General features: G+C 32.7%; 1 protein-coding gene across 1 annotated transcript; it reads right to left on the bottom strand.

Annotated features, from left to right (window-relative positions):
* Nucleotides 1-3,096: 3,096 nt before the first annotated feature.
* On the bottom strand, nt 3,097-7,225 carry LOC25500828 (1-aminocyclopropane-1-carboxylate synthase 1). Its single transcript, XM_013589322.3, has 4 exons — nt 6,933-7,225; nt 6,559-6,690; nt 6,280-6,440; nt 3,097-4,326 (listed from the first exon to the last, which is right to left on the bottom strand). Exons 1-4 carry the CDS (start codon nt 7,098-7,100, stop codon nt 3,345-3,347), a joined length of 1,443 nt encoding a protein of 480 aa, XP_013444776.1. The 5' UTR covers nt 7,101-7,225; the 3' UTR covers nt 3,097-3,344.
* Nucleotides 7,226-19,829: the final 12,604 nt, after the last annotated feature.

The raw sequence follows: 19,829 nt of genomic DNA, 5'->3' as shown, positions 1-19,829 counted from the left end.
GAATTGTGATATTGATCAAATTTATTTTTATTTATTAGAGAGAATTATGACTTAGGATGGAAAACCGTGCACGCCCATAAGTACACTTGGGAACATGTCTCTTTATAATCACTGTCACGAGAGCAACAGTTAAACATGTTCCAAACGACAAGAAAAACACAATTGCATGTCAATTCTTAACGAATCCTAACAGTTTAGATTTAGATTTTTGTTTGCCACTGTAGCATATCTAACAATTATGGCACTATCAAATGAAAAAGAGGTTTGAGAAATAGAGGTTAATTTTAGTGGTGAATCAAAGTTTATGATGGAAACACAAGATATGTTCACATTGTGTAAGTCAAATTGTGTCACCTTTTCATGGTAGAAAATGATTACCATAATTGAAACTTGAACATGTTATAATAGACCATTTTCATTTTACACCCGACCAAATAAAAAAGGATGAATAAAATTGTTACCCTTTATGGCTACAATTACATGGAAATTCATAGACTAAATGACACAGCTCATGCAATCATGTAGTCAAACAATTCATATTGCTTACAATAATTCAAAGCCTGTTATTTACATGACCATTTTCGTTCACTACAAGTCTACAACATAAATTAGATTTTGGATCCATGCCTTTTGTTCGATGTGTTTTTTTTCTCCTTTCCATACTACTTTAGAAATTAAAAATTGTTTAATTGTATTTGAGTCTTACATTGTCAAAGTTTTTGGATTATTAGATGCATACATGTGATTAGACATCATCCTCCCTTGAGCTTGTTATGGACGACTTTAAAGTATTCTCAAAAATTAAACACCACTCTTTGTGGAGTTGATTCTATTTTAGCATGTCGTTGACTCGGATACGGATGGTAGTAAATGTAATCAAGTTATCGCTCTATCACTTTGTGAAATAGGGAAAAACCTACAACTTACGGCGTCGTTTGCGACAATTTTTTTAAAGGTGTCACAATATTCAAGGAAAATAGCAAGATGAAGATTTGGGTCATCCGTTGGTACACAAAAAAATTGATTTTGTTGCGCCATGAATGGGAAATATGGTTTTAATTCAAAATTGTTAGCCTCCACCGTAGGACGCATGATAGTTGAATGTGGATCTATAACGGCGGGTGATTCATAGTCTTTTTAAGATCTATTTCCAGCCATTGGAAAACTAGTGATTGTTTTCTTAAACTTTGATGGATAAATCTCTCGATCTCGGATATTGGATGAACAATGAACGCAAGACTTTGAATTCTTCACGTCCAAGCTGAGAAAACAATAAACTAAAACAAAAAAGAAAATGAATAAAAAAATTTAGGCTCAACGAGTTAGGGAAAATAAAATACCCTAATTTCCAACAAGTCCCACTTGGGCTGGCATAGTGGTGTTGGTTTGAACCTTGGAGTGCACTCCTCTTAAGATCTCAGGTTCGATTACCTCGTGCCAATTTCGATGGGTTAGTCTCTAAGTTTTGCTTTGACTTTAAATACCCCCAAATGTGTTCCTAACCGATATAGTCCCATTTTTTTCATGGTTTAATTTCTATGTTGTTAAAAACCATTAAATCATATACAAATTTCACCCCAAAGATCTTTAGACTATTCTCATGTTTAAAGACTTTTATCTAGCCTTATAATTCTAGCAATATCCTTGTCTTTCAACAAAGGGTGATGCCTTGATTTTTCTTAAAAACAATAAGACTATATTTAAGTTTTGAAATCCCACAATAAAAGAAAAGATTGAAATTACGGAAAGTTCATCTTTGAAATTCTTGGACAAAGTAAAATCCAATCACTCATCCTGTCTAATAATGAGCATATTGCTGAAATAAGATGACAACAAGAAATAAGATGTGACAACAAATAAATTTTATTGAAGTGATACCAAAAGCAAAGGATGCAAAGCCTATTCTAACCAAAAGCAAAGGATGCATAATCAACTGTTACAAGATTTAATATAGGCGATTATTTAACAACAACAAATTGAAGGAAGAGAGATTTGGGCAGCCGTAACAAATGTTGTTTAATTGTTTTGATTTTCTATCTTTTCTTGAGTGATTGATGATGGTTCTTGATCTTGAAATCATACATCTAAAGGTGTATCCCAATGGAAAACTTTGTTTATCTGATTGGTTTATAAATAGAGCGGAGAGATATATTGGGTTACAATATTCAAAATGGTGGGGTAATAATCATGCATGTTGCTTGCAATCTATTTAAATTGTAATTTCTATATTGACGGATTAGGGTACTCATTCTACTCAATTCAATACTAAAAGGAGTAAATAGATGATTATCCCCCTGAAATTGTATGTTTCGTCAATTACCTTCTTGAAATTAATAAAACTTTAACTACCTCCTAAAATTGCACATCACTTTACCCCCTCCGTCAAATTATTTTGTTAGTCAACGTAACGTTTTGCAAATATTCCCATAAAGTTTTGCACATATATGCAAAATGTCCCATGAACTTTAAAATTTATATATTTTTAACCTTATCTTAAAAATTATTAAAGGCAAACAATTAATAAATAACTTAGAGTATACTCCGCTGATAGACCATAAAATTTTCAGTTTTGTAAGACTTGTATACTTTCTGTTGAACTGGGAATTGCTATTTTGTTTTTTATTTCAAAATAATTGAGTTATGAACAATTAAATTCAAAACAAAAGTTATTTTATTTGAAACTAAATAACATCAACAAATGAGTTCAAAGTTTGATATGATCAATTTCAGAGGGTAATTGAAGTTTTGTTAATTTCAAGAGGATAATTGACGAAACTTACAATTTCAAGGAGATAGTTGCCAATTTTTTTTAATTTTTTTTTGTCAGGTAACCTAGTGGCTAGAATTCATCTTATAAGGTGAATAAGTGGGGTGTTCGGGGTTTGAACCCCAGCCCCTGCATATAATAATGCATTATCCTACCAACTGAGCTATGCTCACAGGACTGCCTTATTTACTCATACTAAAAGTATCTTTAAGAAAATGTAATACTTAGTGCTAGCCCTAGAAAAAAAAAAACCATTTCCTTCAAAAAGAAATTTTAGTATGCTCATTAGATTTGTTTAAAACCACACATTATTATTTAAGTCATCATCATAAACAAAAGAAAATGAAACTTCATAGATAAAATAGCTACATTAGCCAAAAGCTACCCTACTTCACACACAAATTAGCTTTTTGTAAATATAATAACACCTACACACAAAGATCCATTTAGCTAGCTAGAAGAAAAATAAAATCATAAATAGCTAGCTAGCTAGCTAGGTATACATGAATTTCCCTCTCACATTATTTTATCAAAATAAGAAAGAAAATCCCATGGGACATTCTAATTAACTCCATATTCATGTGGCTCGAACAAGTGGTGAATGAGGAGATATGATTATGTGATTGTGAGGTGACAAAACATTCTCATCAAACCTCGTTGAAGTGAAGCTAAGACTTAAATTTGGTTGCCAACGTTTGACTTCAATTTTCTTCTTTGTTTCTTTCCCTACAAATGCTCTTATCCTTTGCAATGCAATTTCCACCGTTTCATCATCAATATTAGCAAAACAAACCCTAAACCAACCAACCTCAGAGCAATTAAAAGAAGACCCCGGTGACACATTAAGCTTCACCTCATTAATAATAACATGCCAAAGCTTCAACTCTTCTTCAATTGTTTCCTCCTTAAGCAATTTTTTCAAGTTCATCCAACAAAAAAGTCCCGCATTACTTGGAAATCGACTAATTTCAACCTCTTCGAGTCCCTTTGTAAATTTGTCATGCCTTTTTAACAACCTTCTCGAACTCTCTAAAAGAAACTTGTCAACAAATTTTTCATCAGAAAGCATTGAAGCAAGCATGTATTGAGTTTGAGATGAGACTAATCCAAAGCTTGACATTTTCCTTCCACAATTCACCACTTGATCATTGTATGAATAAACTATCCCAACCCTAAAACCAGGAAACCCTAAGTCTTTCGATAAACTATAAATAACATGAATGAGATCAAGGTTGCACTTCATTTCTTGTACGACTTCACTAACACTTACATAGCTTGGTGAGGTAAAAACAGTGGCTGCATAGATTTCATCACAAACTAAATGGATTGTTTTCTCATTGATGAAGGTTATAAGACTCTTTAGTGTCTCTTTGTCTAAGGTTGTTCCTAATGGGTTGGAGGGGTTTGTTATGATCAACCCTTTTACATTGATGTTGTTTTCTTGTGCTTTTTTGTATGCTACTTCAAGTGCTTCTCTTGTTATTTTGAAGTTGTTGGAGCTATCACAATGGACAGGAATTAATTGAACCTTTGTTCTCCAACACAAGTCACGAACGAATCTGTAGTAAAATATGAATTAGGTTCATCACGATCAATCAACTTTATAATATTTGTCTATAAAAAAATAGAAGTATGTATATAATATACTAAATAATATACTTAATCTAGAATAAGAAGTTGAAAAATATTAATATAATAAATATATTAACATTTATCATTAAAAAAAAATCATACGATGAGGCTTTTTAGGGTGCCACCAACTCAATCACTTTTAAAAACGTGCTTGGGTGACATGAATTTTTGGTGATATTGTGCATATCTCTCTCTTAATCAATTACCTTTTTATTTAAATAATTTATTTTAATCTTTCATCTAATATTTTCTCTCATCTAAAATACATTAATGTCGATGATAAAAAATATGTCACAAAAACTAAATCCATCGTGTTTTTTACTTTTCTTGTTCATTTTCTCGTTTATACAAGGTGACCCTACATAAAGTTGTTCATGGTTTTGAGTGTTAATTATACTCTCTCTTATATCACTTTCAAACCTTTATGATATATTCCTTTCTTACGACACATCAATAGTCAACATTTTCAATCTCTTTATTCCCTCTATATATTTCTATCTCAGCTACACCTCTATTGTCCTTAAGATTTTGTTTTTCAAATTACGGTCAATGGTTTTATTAATTTCCACCAAGCTATGAGTCATGAGGTAGTCTCATTTGGGAGCAAACACACGCTTGTTGACTAATCACACTGTTGCAGAGTAATTATAATTATACAAATTATTATTTACCCATCAACAAAAGTTGAATAGAGTTACTAATACTGAGTTGACACCAATCAAAATTATTCATTTGTATTTTACTATCTATAATATAAATAATAAAAGATAAATAAATTATTTTAATTTGTGTCAACTTAACAATGAATAACTTTAACCATGTTTTTTAATGGAACTCTAACTTACTATTTATTCTTTGTATAAAGTTGGTGTAATTTTTTGTTTTTGACCTAACTTATGTCGAGTCGTGTTTGAACTTTTGTGTTCATTTTAAATGCTATTGGATCAGTGCTATTACCACATAAATGTGGGGACTCATAAATGAAGAATCATAGGGTGACACCTCACTTAGATGGAGAGGTGGACATAATTAACTTCATAGGTTTACTCGAAGAAAAAACATTGAGAAGAATGTGATTTTATATATAACAACTCATAATATATTAGTATTTTATTTTCAGTTACACATGCATTAATTCGATTAATATACGAACGCATGCTTCATCCAATTTGACATATGCAACCAAATTCAGATGATACCACGGCACATAGATTTTTTATCACTTTTATGTTTCAAACAAACGTGAGATCACTGTTTTTTGTAAAAAAAAATACTTTATATTTTAATTAATATTTATGTTAATTTTATTGGTTGACCAATGAAAAGAGACTATTGAAGAAAATAAACTATAATTCCTTGGAGAAAAAAAATAAAAATATTAAAAATAACTATTTTCATTATTTTCTAAAATCCCAAACTAACATTTTATTTTTCTCTTCCAAAAATAAATCACCACTATAAAAGTGTCTATTCATGTAAGGGTAAAACAAAACTACTAATTCGTTGTTTTTTTTCTTTCTTTCTGTAGTGGCCGGGATTCGAACATCGGTCTTGCATATATTATGCATTGTTCTTATCAATTGAGTTAAACTCACGGGGACACTCGTCGTTGTTTTAATACGACTTCAAGTAAAAAAATGCGTGTGTGCCACACGTGTATGTAAAAAATAAAAGGACATTAAATTCATACTTCGTACATGACACTCGTCCATGCTTATAATAAGGTTATGACAATATATAGTGGCAATGATATCCATATATACACACACCACTTTAAACGGTTTAAGACAAAAAAAAAAGTGAGTGAAATAGTGATATATGCATGCATATACAATGAATAAGGACATAATAAATTATGAAACAAAAAGGTACATGCATACCCTGGATAGTAAGGGGTAGGAACTAGAAAAGCATCTCCTGGATCAGCCAAACAAAACATGATTAATTCGTTTGCCCCTGTTGCCCCTCCACTCATCAATATACGGTTTGGATCAAATCTCACCCTACCACCTCTCACTTTTGACATAAATTTAGCCATAGCCTGAGAAAAAAATAAAAAACTTCTTTTATTATAACCAATATACAAAAATATGCATATTCATTATATATATTACTTCATTAAGTTGCTTTGTAAATAAATAAAAAATTTAATTGCTTACACTTGTAAACTCTGGCAACCCATGATAGTCTTGAAAGTTAGCAATATCCCTGAACTTACACACTCCTTCTGGTGTGCAAATTGAAGCCTTGGGATTATTCTTTATCCATTCTTCAATCAGATCAAAGCAAAGCTGGAAAAAATAAATAAATAAATAATGAACACCAACACTAGTATGATGTAACTAGTTATTCAAAATAATTAAAAATGAGTAAAATTCAATGAAATTTTTCTTGTAAAAAATTAATGAGCATAAACTTGATTCAACTAATTAATTATTAAAATTTGTCACGTAAAAAAAAAAAAAACAAACTACACATCCCATTGTGGCATCAAACATGATCGCTTTTAAACTATTTTTTTCCATATATATACCTGATTTTCAGCAAGACCCATCTGAATTACACCCTGAGGATTTTTTCTAGGGTGAAATGGGTTTTTCTCATATGCTTTCCACCCATCAAAATATGGAGAATTTTCACCATGTTGGTCATTGGTTGCAATCTTGGACAGAAGTTGATAACTCTCACTCCCCAAACTCATGTTTAATATAGTTTTGTTAAAGGTATATAAAATATAATTAAGGTCACTCTATAATTTTAGTTATGGATCAATGTGCTAGCTAGCTTAGAATAGCAAGTTTGTAGAAAATGAGAGAGAATATTGTGTAATTTATAGTGATGGATGATCAATGACAAAGAGGACAAGTCAACTTGGAACTTCAAAATTTAGAGAAGAATGAAAATAATAATAATAATATATAATAATTATAAGTGTTGAAATATTATGGATATATATGTGTTGGTCAATGCAACAAATTGTTTGCGTGTATTCTTATAATTTTGTTAGCTTGTCACGTGTAAAAAGAAGCATGTGTGCTTAAGGGCCAAAAGGATTTTCATTTATGCAAACTTGCTTAGGTTGCAAATATGTTAGGTATTTGTTCCTTCAATGAAGAAAAACAGTTTAACATGAAATCTATAAAGGGAATTGTTATGCCGCAAAACGTTCCTTTGGGGAATAAATGATCATGAAATATAGAGTCCAAAGCACTTAAAAAACTAGCTTGAACATATCCATTATATAATAGGTATATCTTATGAGTTTGATTGATATATTCGAAATTCCTGGTACCACTCCATTTGATACATCACATTTTGAACTAGACTCAAATCTGCCACAATCCCTAATAATTTAGTGTAGTAACCACTACTTATTAATGGTATATAAATTATGGGATGGTGCCGTGACACCTATAGTAATCACGTGATCGAGTCAAATTTATACCTTCAAACATTATCTAAAACTCCGTCACATAAGCACTACACGTCAGGGGTGGATCTCTTAAAAGACCCATAGGTGTCACGGCACCACCCCGCCTAATTTTTATTTTGTTCTATAGAAAATTATTAAAATACTCTTTATACAATTTTATTTTAAACATGTACCGTTTCTCTGGTATTCTCTTCATTCACTAATGCAAGAATTTAAGTAGGCTCGTTTTAATTTTTTAAGGTTAGAATAGGTTATCTAGTTGATAGATAGTAAACTTGGAGCTTTAATTTTGTGCTAGAGTTGTTGCGGTGACAATTTTTTTTAATGAAATTATGCATGGCTTTTACGAGTTTCAATTATATTATTTTAGTTCCCCAAAAAAAAATTATAATATTTTAGTTAATATTTACCGCTACTCTCAATATTTTGAACAAGATCCAACACCACAAATCTTTTCAAGAAGTAACAAATCCATTCATCATTCTCTCCCCACGCAGTATACATCCCACGATAGAATAGTAAACAAACAAATATATATATATAATCACATTTGTACATAAATAAATATGCGTGGACATATTTAAAAACAAACATAGTAAAGTGACATGAGTAGAAAAAAATACAATAAAGTAACATATAATGTGATATAATTTCTTGTAAAAAAAAAGTGATATAATTTAATGGATGTGCAATTTTTTTACGGTGACAGTTTATACATATTAATTTCACCAGATATTTTTAATCTAGACAATAAAATGTAGAATCAAATGAGCATTTTAATAATTTAATTACATATTGTTTTACATAGCTAAGAATTTTACATTCATCTGATGAAATGTTGGTACATCATTTAATGAGTATAACAAAATCACGTGTTTTTAACTCGTTAAATAATGTCACAATATTTCATTGAATTCATGTGCAATTTTTTTTTTCTCTAATACGAACCTCCTAATAAGTCTAATTCCTCAAAAAAAAAAAAAAATCTAAAGATAGTCTCTTGTCTTTTTTTTGCTGAAAATAATTAAGATCTATAATAACAAAATAGAAACAATCAACTTTTGAACCATTTTTTAAAGGTTAACATGTTATCGGATCCTATAAATTTAAGTAAAAAGAACTTAAGATTTTTTTTTTTTACTTTTTCGTTGGTATTTCACTAAATATAACAGACAAGAATATTAATAAATTAATAATAAAAGATTTTTTTCAGGGAATAAAATAAATTTATTAATAACGTAACTTACATTAGTGATTATACTCCTTAAAAAAATATATTAGTGATTATACTAAACTCTAAAAGTGGGAAAGCGATATTTAACAAATGTAATTTATCGACAATACTCATACTGACAATGAAAAGAAATAAAAAAAAATGATATAGAAGGATGAGTAGGTCTAATACAAAACTTATAATAATAGCTTAGCTTTTTCAACAAATATATCATTCACACTCTTTTTTTTTTTTTGGTAGTGATATCATTCACACTCTAAATTCAATAGTATTTGACTCTAAATACTTTTGTCTTGCGAGAGATGAGTTAGACTCAATAAAAAAAAAATTACTGGCATGGGGAAGGAGTATTATTTTTCTTTGGACAAAAAGGGAGAGCTTTTTTTTTTCTTCCTAGAATACTTGGTTAGAAAGATTCATTATAATGTACCCTAACCAAAGTTGTCGCATATATTAATGTTCAAATAACACAACTTTAGTGAACCCCACATGTGATATGTGAAGTGAAATTCATTTCTCTTAAAAAAATATTGAGGTCTTGTTAACAAATGTCTTATGATCAATCGAACATAAAACCTTAAAAATGAGCATACTTCCAGGTCTCAAATCAATATCATCAGACCATTTCAAGTGAATTCCATACAAATTTATTATATGAAGTTTTTTAAAAAGTGTTCTTAAGACACTCGTTAATATTTTCCATTAAGTTAAAACTTGTGAATATACATATTTTGATCAACATATTTCAGGATAAAAAACTACATGGATCGTCTAGAAGTCCTAGCTCAACTGGCAAATGCCGAAATTACAAGGCCGAACGTTGTGATCCAGGTTCGAACCCGGGACCTCACAGTTGTGTGAGTTTATTTTCAGTGGATTACCACTTCATCTAAGACCAAAAAAAAACTACATGGATCCGTACTCACATTTTTCACATGTTGTCTCTAGTAACTAGCTAGCTTCCCGTTAAAAATATATACCATGGGAATGGATTGACCAAAGGGTTGGATACGAGTTATTAATCTCCTAAAAGAAAAATGGGTTCATGGCCGGTGCATTAATTAGACAAATAAAATAAGAAAAAAAAATTGAAAATTAATAAAGATGCTGTGTTCGATCAGAATGGATTGACCAAAGGATTAAATATACCAAAGTTGGTGTGTTCAATCGGAATTTCAAAATATGGATGGAAGCACAAATATTCTTACAAGTACACTGTCAGAAGAAATTCGTTTCACTCTAGCATAAGCGTTTTCTAAAAGGTAGGGTTAACTAATGTCCCTAAGACTAGGGTTGGGAATAGGCCATGCCGGCCTACAGGGGCCTATGACCTGGCCTGTTTAAGTTTGGCCTGGTCTGACCTGTTAATTAAAAAGGCTAGGTTTAGGCTTTTTAAAAAGCCTATTTAAGTAAATAGGTCAGACTTAGGCTATCAAAAAAGCCTATGAAGCCTAATAGGCCGGCCTGTTTATGCATGTTAGGCTTCATAGTGGAATTTTTAAATAAGCTTTAAAGCTTTATAGTGAAATAGGCTTTTAAGGCCTTATAGTAGTGATAGACAAGTCTTACACTGAAATAGGCTTTGAGACCTATTAAGCCTATTTAAAAGTAGATAAAATGAAATGTTTAGTGACTTTAATAGAAGGCCTGTAAATAAGCTTTCAGGCCAGGCCAGACCAGACCAAAAAAAAGGCCTATGAAAGGCCATAGGCCAGGCTCAGTCCTGCAAAATTTTTCGTAGACCAGGCTCAGGCCTATCAAAGCCTGGCCTATTCCCAACCCTACCTAAGACCATCTTCAATGGAAGGATTTTTAATATTTAAGATTCAATATCTATTAGATATCTTTATTGTAAAAAGAATTTTTTTTTGGGGATTTTATAAGACCCGAGGTCTCACTTAAGACTCTCAATTTTTAGCGGGACTCGCAATCTTTTAATATTAAAAAATTGAAATGTAATGATATAAAATAATTGATAGTTGATTAGTGGGTTATATTTCAAAAATTTGGGTGAGATGTACACGTTGGACCTATTTAAGTACCAAAAAATGGGTTTATCTTTGTGGATGCTCTAAAGCACTAGATAAAATAGTAAAAAGTAGAAATTTTTCACCACTTCATAGGGCATTGGTTAAGAAAGCAAAAAGAAAAATATTTAAATTGAAAATAATACTCCCTTTGTATCACAATTATTGTCTCTTTAACATTTTTTCTTTTTCTCAAAATAATTGTCACTTTACGATACCAATGCAACATTTATTATTTTTCATTATTATACCCTTATATATTGAATTTGATCTAACTTAACTACTCCACTAACAATTAATAAGGGTGTTTTAGTAAATGCAGGGCCGGTCCATAGCCCGTCGAGGCTGGGCGACGACACCGGGCCTCCAATTTTTTGGGGCCTAAATTTTTTTATTTTTTTTTATATGTAAGCCACGAAAATAATGGTTATATATCTATTAAAAGCAAATTAATTCAATTTGTACAGCTTGCTTTAGTGGCATGGCCATTTTTTGATGAGTGTGAGGTCATGTGTTCAAGACCCACAAAAGTGTGATTTTTAAATAACTTATTTATTTTTTTGGGGCCCAGATTTTTTTTTTTTTTTTTGCATCCCTTATAAAATTAAAACCGGGCCTATGAATTTATTAAGACGGCCCTGAGTAAATGCTATTAATTATATCATTAAAATCAACACAATTAATCATTTCCTTAATAATCGAGTACAACCCATAAATATTGTGAGATGAAGAGAGTAGTTTTTAGATTTTTGAAGAGTTGGATTGCACAACTTTCTATGTCATAAGGCTATATTTGTTTCCATAAGGGGACACCAGTTTGCTCTAATAATATTAATAGCTTTGAACAAAAACTATTTTAATCAAATATTGTAACTTAAATAGTTAATGATGAGATTAAGTTAAACACAATAATTTAAGAGAATTTGAGTTAGAATTTTGATTGATTTTTTTTTTTTATATATAATTGATCAAGTTATGCATGTCAAATTTTGGATCACTAAAAAAAACACATAAATATATTTTGTAATTTATCAAAATAGTTTATATGAATTTACATATTTTTTTTTTAAAAGAATGAATTTACACTGTGTTCCTTATAATCCGCTCCACTCAAAATAATTTTATTTGAGTATCGTGGTATTAAATGTGAGCACTTGATCCAACTGAGTTTCAAACTTTGGATCATCACAATGTGTAGACTATAATCTTCAGCTAAACTCAATCACACCGGTAAACCTAAAATATTCTATTTCTTGAACAAATATATACCATTTCCACACAAAAAAAAATAAAAATTATTCAACTTTCTATTTGTTAATCCCATTAAGCTAATGTGTTGGACCAAATTAATGAAACCTCAACATCTCAATTGGAAAATTCAATGTTTCAAAATCATATTTGACTTTTATTTTAGTTGGACGTAGATACAATCAAATCCAGACATTAAGTCGAATACTTGACTTGATGATCTCACTTGATTGGTTGTTAGTCCATTATGCATGGGAAAACCTTACATAAAATTGGAGTATCAAGGTTTAAGTGAAACATTCCATTCCTCAACAAAAAAAGTGAAGCATCTCTGAAACATGTCTTTTTACAAGCTCTAAAAAAAAGTTATAGTGAAGCGCAAAGAAATTTCTTTTCTTCTTCCTAAATTTTAGTAGTCACCATTTTTCTTCATCTTTATCTATTGAAGGGAAAGGATTTAGGGTCAATATTGATTTGAAATCACCCCTTCAAATTATTTTTCTTTTTCTTTTAGTTAAATAAGTGATTTTCACATTTTTCAATCTTTTTTCGTTTATTTTTGTGATTTTGTCGTGTTGATTTCTCGTCTCTTTGCATGGTGTTTTATATTCCCCGTTTTAGTAGGATGTTTATTTGATTCAGGTTGAAAGATACGATTTGATCAAGTGCAAATTCAATTAATTATTTTGGCGTCATCAATGTTGCATATCCGGAGATCTGAGTATTTTAGAAGCTTAAATATAGTCAAATTTATAGGCATAGATACTCTGTCATTTTATGCTATTATCATGGATGTTGTGAGTTTGTTTGCAGATTCATCATTTTTGTTTTTAACGACTTTAATTTATTTTATATTGATGTACTTTATCAATTTGAATAAATGAATATAATTTATTTTTGTAAAATTAGGACAAATTATTTTTATACCTCCAATTTTTTGGGAAAAGAATCTAAAAGAAATTGATTTAGATTTAAATATAGATAATATGACAAATTAACTATAGATGTTTGTCAAACTCTTTTGGTCGTCAAGCAAAGATAAGATTATCATATCTTTTGTGATCCAAGTTCAAACCTTGGACTAAGTAAAACTTTGCTTTTTGTCTAAAAGTCTTGTGTTATTTTTCATTTTATTTTAGAATGGTTACTTTCTTTTCTATAAATAGAAATTTTATCAAAAAAGCGACCAATCCAACATCACGATGAGAAACACTATCCACCTTCTATGAAAGTTTGGAGAGAACCCGTCCTATCATTTGCTTTAAAATAATTACTAGAAAAAATTGTTTTAACTCTCTAAACATATATGTTAGGCCAAACTTTATAAGTGGTATATAATCATAACAAATAAATTAGTTTTGTAATGATTTAGATGAAATCCAAATTCTAAGAAATTGACTTAATATGTAATTCAGAAAAGATTAAATTTTAAATCTCACACTATAGAGTATTTATGTACACATTCTTAACTTACTATGATTTCTTTGTACCAACCACGTTATATTGTATATTGTACTTTTATGATTTCTAATATAGGAAGAAGGACTTTTGGCCGGTAATTAAACTCTATTCCAAAAATAGTGAATTGGAGATGAAAGCAAATTAACCATTGATAGCTAACAATCAATTAATCAAAGTTTTGGCCCCCACTCTTACTACACAATTTGCATGAAAGGATGCTATCAATAACTTGGTACCAAAGAAATATAGAGACCTAATTTACCATGTATAGTAAGCAATGACCACAAAGCATTGATATTGAGATTTATTATGGTTCCCATTTTCCTGGAAACATCTTGAAAATTTTGACGTGTGTCTCATTTAAAATAACACATGGAACTCGTAGAAACTTCAATACAGCTCAACTATAGAGAGTACTTGTAAAAGCTTGACACGGTCATGTGAATTATGATTATGACCTTTGAAATAAGAATACATGATAAACACGAGTTTCTCACCAAAATACAGTTTGCAGTTATTACACATTGACCATTTTATGTAGCGTGTGTTTGGTTCGGTGGTGGCAAAAATCAATCATCGTAAATAAATCATTCATGAAATTAAGAAACATGACATTGTTATATGTGACCCTTTGAACTTTATGTAGAAGGTCAACAACATATGCTAGGAAAGTGTCAAATGTAAATGGTATAAAAGTATGTTAATTGTTAGAACACGTTTTCTCTTGAACACTTTTACTATAAAGAGCACTCGTCAAAACATGTTGTGCTTTAGAAGGAATGGTGTCCTTGCAAGTAAAATTGCTAACGTCAAAATTTGAAATTGTATCACGAAGACCATTCAAAAAATTATAAACATTCGAGTCTATACCACTTATCCCACTGTCTCTCAAAATATGATCTTGTAGCACCCAAGGTTGTGCCCCGGAAGCCACAAAAGCGTATGAGATAGCCTTTACTGCTGACTAAAAACCCAACCCCAAAACCTAATAGGTAAAGAAGTCAACCTCCATTGAAGGTCCCCAAAGAAAGGACATTCAACAACCATAATGTCCTCAAGTACTCCATACAACTCTTTATCGAATAACATAGTCGCCTCCTCCATTTGAATCGGTTGAAGTGCCTTTAGGCCAACCAAAGGTTTGGCAATATCCATGCATGATCGAAGTAAAAGAAGCTCACTTTGATGATCTTGTAACTGTGGAAAAGGATGCAATAACTCAGCAACTCTGGAAGCTCTATTCATGATTAACCCCTCGATAAAACCTTTATCTCGGTTGACAGCCCCTCCGAAAAATTTCACCCCGCCGTCAGCCTCCCAATATCTGAAGGGAACAAACCCGTAATATGCTTATTATCATCACATGAAGGTCAAAAGATCTCAGAATCACAAATATTCAATTCAAGTCCTAATTATGGCCTAGAATCCCGAATGATATCCAGAGCTTTAACCACCTCCTCTGAATCCCATACAAAATTCTCAGCATCAAGATACCTAGCATGAAGAAAAAGCTTGCAACTATCTATTGTTTGATGAATAAGTGTTGGTAACGCAAGAGAAAAAAGAAGCGGCCATAATGGCTCGCCTTGTTGCACTCCAGTTGAAGACATAATATGTCCATAACCAATGTATAATCTCACTGTATGTCCATAAAAAAGCTCAACTCATAAAGAAATAGATGGACATCTCAATCTCACTTCACGCAACAATGTTGACATGTCTACCAAGTTGAAAGCATTCGAAAAAACTACTGTGAGCATAGTCAAGGAACCATCTCCATATCGATGTCTTAACAACTTGTTAGCACTGTGCATAATGGCCTTTCCTTACCTGGAGTGTAACACCCCGTTACCCAAAAACAATTAAATAGTAAATATTCATCAGAGTAATTCCACAACGGGCATGCCACACGTCATTTCAAAATTTCTTAAATAGAAAATAAAACTATTTAATCAAACAACTTGATATATATGAAAACATAGCAGCGGAATAGTTTTCAAATCCAAAACCTCATAAACATCCAACAACAATCTATGGCATTAAAGGCCTTAGCATAAGTCAACAACGTCGTTCAAAAGACAATAAAAGGCTCCACAACACAATTCCAAAATCTGATACATGGAAAGGAAAAACAACAATAATATAAATAATAATTCCCATCCCACGTATCAAAGCCCTAGACACGACATTGAGCCACCACCAACTACTCAGGATCACCTGCAAGTTACCCATAGGAAGGGCAACATTTTCAAGCAGAAGGGGTGAGATTCACAACAATAAATATAGATATTAAAATCTTCAATTGAATCTAACACCCTAATCAACAAACACATCATCTTGCAAACATATATATATATATATATATATATATATATATATATATATATATATATATATATATATATATAATTCACAAGCAACAACAACATCATCATAATCCACTTAACAAGTATATATATACAATGTACATATTCACCAACAACATCATCATCATCAAGTAACAACCACAATCAACAACTAAGACTCATGCAAATGTCATGACAACACTGCTAAGACAACACCTTAGACTTCTCAATGGATGCAAATATGCATGTGGTACCAAACAGGACCGAAGCCCTCACCGCTTTTGAATGGTTAAAGCATTCATCAGGACCGAAGCCCTCACCGCTGTTGAGCAACTAGTACTCCAGGGCATGAGTCCTCTCCGTTGTTTTATGCATATGCAATGGATCTACTTGTGTATATCTACATACAACTGACCATGCAATGCAACTCCATGTGACTCCACTTAAACAACATGTATGATTAATAGTTAAAACATACATTTCATTCCTCAACATCAATCAACAATCAACAGAGATTCAACCATCCAGAAATATGCACAATTAAATATAATTATGCTTAAACAACAACACTCAATCATTACCATTCATGCAAGCAAACAGCACTCAGGAACTGTGCAACTCGCCTCGCGAGCACAACTACTCGCCATGGCGAGTTCACAAAAACACTAGCTCGCCATGGCGAGTTCAAGGCGAACTCGAGGCGAATGAAAATCAGGTGCTCTCGGGAAAAATGACATTTCTCACTTAAATCCCAATTCTAAGTTCCCTATTCATCTTTTTAACCTAAAACTTGTTCCAGTCATCATTAATATCATTTAGGTACCTTAAACCATCCCCAAAACATCTTATAACGACTTTTCAAAAATCAAGTTTTGATCTGGGCTACTCGCCATGGCGAGTTGGTCTGCTCGCGAGGCGAGCTATGAAGTTGCTCACTCGCCATGGCGAGCAAGGCTACTCGCGAGGCGAGCGATGAACTTCTATACGGGCAGAAAACTGGTTTTTCCCAAAAATCTCATTTTCCTTCCAATCACTCCCCAAATCAGTTTACAGATGAGAAATGAATGTTTCTATGCAACCCAAACCAAATTCTAACATCACAACAGCAATATCTACCCCAAAAACCATTAATTCAATTTATACCCAATTCCTCAATTTCACTCCAAAACCTGTTAAACACAAAATCAGACTTTAAAATCTACACTATTGAAGTAAACCTCACCCTTACCTTAGAATTGCAGAAAGAAATGCACAGCAATCTGGTTTCTTGAGTTCTACTTGCTCTTCCCTCCTTTCTCCCAAAACTGTCAGTTTTCACGTAAAAGTGTTTCTGACTCTATTCTTTCTATCTTAACTGCCTTCTCAACTCCCCATTATTACACTTAACTCCCTTTAATTTTAATAAATTCTATTAATTCCCAAAACACCAAAAATAATTATTATTTCATACTTATTCTAATTATTATCAAATAAACCATATAATAAAATAATACACCACATAATTCACCCAAAATTCACGCATATATATAAATATATATATATATATATATACTCCACATAAATCAAAATAATTAAATAAAACAACTAGGGCGTTACAACTCTCCCCAAATCATATAATTTCGTCCTCAAAATCTTACCTCAAGCAAACAACTCCGGATACGACTCTCGCATCCTACTCTCCAGCTCCCAAGTCAAACTTTCACCAGTCGCTCCACCCCGAACGACTCTCACAAGAGATATCTCCTTACCTCTCAAGGACTTCACCTTTCTATCATCAATCCTCAACGTCATAGTCTCAACTGTCAGGTTGTCCCTAACCTGCACATCATCATCCCTCAGAATCACATGTGAAGGATCCGCTACATACTTCCGAAGTTGAGAAACATGGAACACATCATGCAAGTTCGAAAGATGTGGTGGCAAACCAACTCTATATGCCACTGTACCAACTCTCTCTGAAATCTGATACGGACCAATGAACTTAGGAGTCAACTTCCTCGACTTCAAAGCACGTCCAACACCCGTCAAAGGAGTGACTCTCAGAAAAACATGATCACGCTCCTGAAACTCAATATCCTTTCTTCGCTTGTCATGGTAACTCTTCTGTCGACTCTGCGAAGCTTTCATCTTTTCTCTTATCAACCTGACTTTCTCAGTAGTCTCATGAACCAAGTCCGATCCCAACACAACACTCTCACCCGACTCAAACCAGCATAAAGGAGTCCTACACCTCCGACCATACAAGGCTTCGAACGGTGCCATACCAATACTCGAGTGATAGCTGTTGTTATAAGTGAACTCAATCAAAGGCAAGTGACTATCCCAAGCTCCACCTTGTTCAAGCACACACACCCTCAACAAATCTTCCAATGATTGAATTGTTCTCTCCGACTGACCATATGTTTGAGGATGATAAGCCGAACTCAACCTCAACTTCGAACCCAAGGCGTCCTGTAAACTCTTCCAGAACCTAGAAGTGAACCTCGGATCTCTATCCGACACAATACTTGACGGAACACCATGAAGCTTCACCACACTGTGAATATAAATCTCTGCTAACTGCGCTACCGGATAACTGATATTGATAGGAATGAAGTGTGCCGACTTCGTCAACCGGTCGACAACAACCCAAACAACGTCGTGCGCTCTCGAAGTGTTCGGTAAACTCGTCAAAAAATCCATAGAGATATTGTCCCACTTCCACTCCGGTACATCCAACGGTGTCAACAACCCTGCAGGCTTCTGATGCTCAACCTTGGACTTCTGACAAATCAAACATGCATAAACAAACTGAGCAACATCTCTTTTCAAACCGGACCACCAAAACAGTTTCTTCAAATCATGGTACATTTTTGTAGCCCCGGGTGAATACTCAACCTACTCTTGTGACTCTCCTCAAGAATCAACTTCTTCAAATCATCATTGTGAGGAATACAAACTCTTCCTCTGAACCTCAGCACACCCTGATCATCAACCTTAAAACCACTATCCTCAGTGTCATTACCTGAAGCCATTAAATCAACAAACTTCAAATCCACTTTCTGAGCTTCTCGGATACTGTTCAAGAAGTCACTATCAATCTTCAGCATCCCCAACTGTATACTATGAGGTGACAATTCACAGACAAGACTCATGTCTCTGAACTGTTCTAACAATTCGAACTCCTTCACCATTAAAGCAGACATGTGCAAAGTTTTCCTGCTCAAAGCATCAGCAACTACATTGGCCTTACCAGGATGGTAATTCAAGCCAAAATCATAATCTTTCAGTAACTCTAACCATCTCCTCTGCCTCATGTCCAGTTCCTTCTGGTCAAATAAATACTTCAAACTTTTATGATCACTGAACACCTCAAATTTGGAACCGTACAAATAATGCCTCCAAATTTTCAAAACAAAAACCACTGCAGCCAATTCCAGATCATGTGTAGGATAATTCTTCTCATGAACACGCAATTGCCTAGAAGCATATGCTACCACCTTACCATCTTGCATCAGAACACCACCTAAGCCCAGCTTAGATGCATCACAGTACACAACAAATGGTTCTTCTGGTTTAGGCAAAATCAAAACAGGAGCAGTTGTCAATCTTCGCTTCAATTCATTGAAACTACTCTCACACTGAGCATTACATACAAAAGATTTACCCTTACAGGTCAACTGTGTCAACGGAAGAGCCAATT

This window comes from Medicago truncatula, chromosome 8 (assembly GCF_003473485.1).
Source record: "Medicago truncatula cultivar Jemalong A17 chromosome 8, MtrunA17r5.0-ANR, whole genome shotgun sequence".
NCBI lineage: Eukaryota > Viridiplantae > Streptophyta > Magnoliopsida > Fabales > Fabaceae > Medicago > Medicago truncatula.
Note: the sequence above shows the minus strand (reverse complement) of the source record. Positions and strands in the feature narration are given on the sequence as shown.